General features: G+C 33.3%; 1 protein-coding gene across 1 annotated transcript in view; it reads left to right on the top strand.

Moving 5' to 3' along the window:
- Nucleotides 1–327: 327 nt before the first annotated feature.
- Nucleotides 328–2,060, top strand: part of LOC117173486 (N-acetylglucosamine-6-phosphate deacetylase) — an 85,681-nt gene continuing 83,948 nt past the window's right edge. The window contains exon 1 of the mRNA XM_033362094.1: nucleotides 328–711. Coding sequence (XP_033217985.1) covers nucleotides 504–711 — 208 coding nt within the window. The 5' untranslated portion in view covers nucleotides 328–503. The remainder of the gene's footprint in view (nucleotides 712–2,060) is intronic.

Raw genomic sequence — 2,060 nt, 5'->3', positions numbered from 1 at the left:
GATATAATATTAAAAATTTTTATTTAAACAATAAATAATTAGTTTTCATTATATAACTACTCACTAATAATTGTGAATCATTAGAATAATTATATAATAAGCACATAATATTCGAGTGGTAAATAAATATGCAGTACATCATTTACATTTATGGTAACTCCTGTAATTGTAACTGCGGTGGTAACTCATTTTTAAAATGTTCTAACTTCAGCAATTACCGACGCGGAACGTCTGAAAAATGCCGAAAACTGCGAAGTAACTCCGAAGAGTTGACCCACAAACCAAGAGGGCGCTTTTAGCAGTCGAATTTTAACGTAGTCTCTTATTGCATTATATGAGCAATCTCCCAACTCATCTCTGTTAATACATACTTTATTGAGACAGTGTTATTGATAAATGAGAAGTGTTTTTGGTTGGATTTTCAACGAAGTTCAAGATAAGATACGAGAAAGTCTCAATTAAATTAAATTGACTAAAAGAATTGGTAAAAATATCGGGATAAAATGTTCGAGAAGAAAATAGTGCTTAAGCAATTTTTCAATTGTCAGATTCTGCGAAACGGCCAAGTTTTAAAAGAGGATTTGTGGGTTCGTGACGGAAAGATCATAGACCCAGAGAAAATATTTTATGATGAAAAAGTTTTACCTGATTTTATGATTGACTGTCGTAGTGCTTTGATATCGCCGGGATATATAGATCTCCAAGTGAATGGTAAGTTTAATTTTAAGATACATAGTTCACGGACAAAAACAATAATCTACGCCTACTAAGTTTATGAAATATTTTTGTATGAATGTAGGTTACTGACCTCTATACTGCCAGGCATGTTGAAATTTTTTTTTTCTTATTGGGAGACGAGTTCCTGCCGAAATAACCTGCCGAAATCTCAAGAGTATTCTCAGGCAAAATAGCTTGGCCGGTTTAAGACTATCTGCAGTTTCGATTTGAATGATATAGTCTTATAGATAGTCAGAGAGATTTGGGCCGTTTTCGAGGTGCTTTTAAAAGTGATGCGGGGGTAATATAGTGGTCCTTTTGTATTCGTCACGTACCGGACAGGCAGAGTTATTTACAGTAGTTGGCAGTCGCCAACCCGACTCCTTTAAAATTTTTTTTTTTTAATTGCCCTACCTTACCGAAAGAAATCTCTAGTTTTCTCTAGCGAAATAGCCTGGCCCATTTGAGTCTATAAACAGAGTCGGTTTGAAACAATATAGTCTCGGAGATAGTCTGAGAGATTTGGGTCCTTTTCAAGATCCTTTTAGTGGTTCTTTTAAGAGTGGTGCGACGGTAATATAATGTTCCTTTCGTATTTGTCACCTACTGGGCGGGCAGAGTTATTTACAATAGTTGGCTGTGGCTAATCCGCTCTCCCTTTTTAAATTTCTGTTCAAATTATTAACACTTTTTTTTTAATTGATGAATTTCCTAATTATACTTATTTATAATTATAACTTATATACTAATATACAATTTTCTAGTTGAATTAAAAAATGTTGTATTTTTTGGCGTATCTCATTCCATTTACGAGAAACGCTGTATTAATTGCAATTTGAAGCATTTAAAAAAAAAAGTTAGATATCTGAAATCATCGAAACCCGTAGATTCCGAATTATTATGTTTTAGGCTGTTAATTATGAAATTAAAAAAATCTACTTCTAAATTTTAACCCGAAAGCTTAACAAAGGACCCTTGAGTGTCGGCTACTCTATTGATATAGCCTCTCCCTACCAAAAAGAATCTTTGAGTATATACTAAAAATTCTTTAGGTCAAAGAATCTCAAAGAAATTCTCCGCAGGCACTCAGGTAGATATTTTTAAAGGTCCAGGAAGCTTGTTTAAATGGTCTGAAGGCCTAAAATATCCTTTCCGAAATTGAAATAAGAATACGAGCATAAATAACAAGCAGAGAGGCTATCCCAATAGAGTAGCCGACACTCAAGGGTCCTTTGTTAAGTTTTAGGATTAAAATTTAGAAGTAGATTTTTTTAATTTCATAATTAACAGCCTAAAACATAATAATTCGGAATCTACGGGTTTCGATGACTTCAGATATCTAA

The sequence above is a fragment of the Belonocnema kinseyi genome, chromosome 5, assembly GCF_010883055.1.
Source record: "Belonocnema kinseyi isolate 2016_QV_RU_SX_M_011 chromosome 5, B_treatae_v1, whole genome shotgun sequence".
Lineage (NCBI taxonomy): Eukaryota > Metazoa > Arthropoda > Insecta > Hymenoptera > Cynipidae > Belonocnema > Belonocnema kinseyi.
Note: the sequence above shows the minus strand (reverse complement) of the source record. Positions and strands in the feature narration are given on the sequence as shown.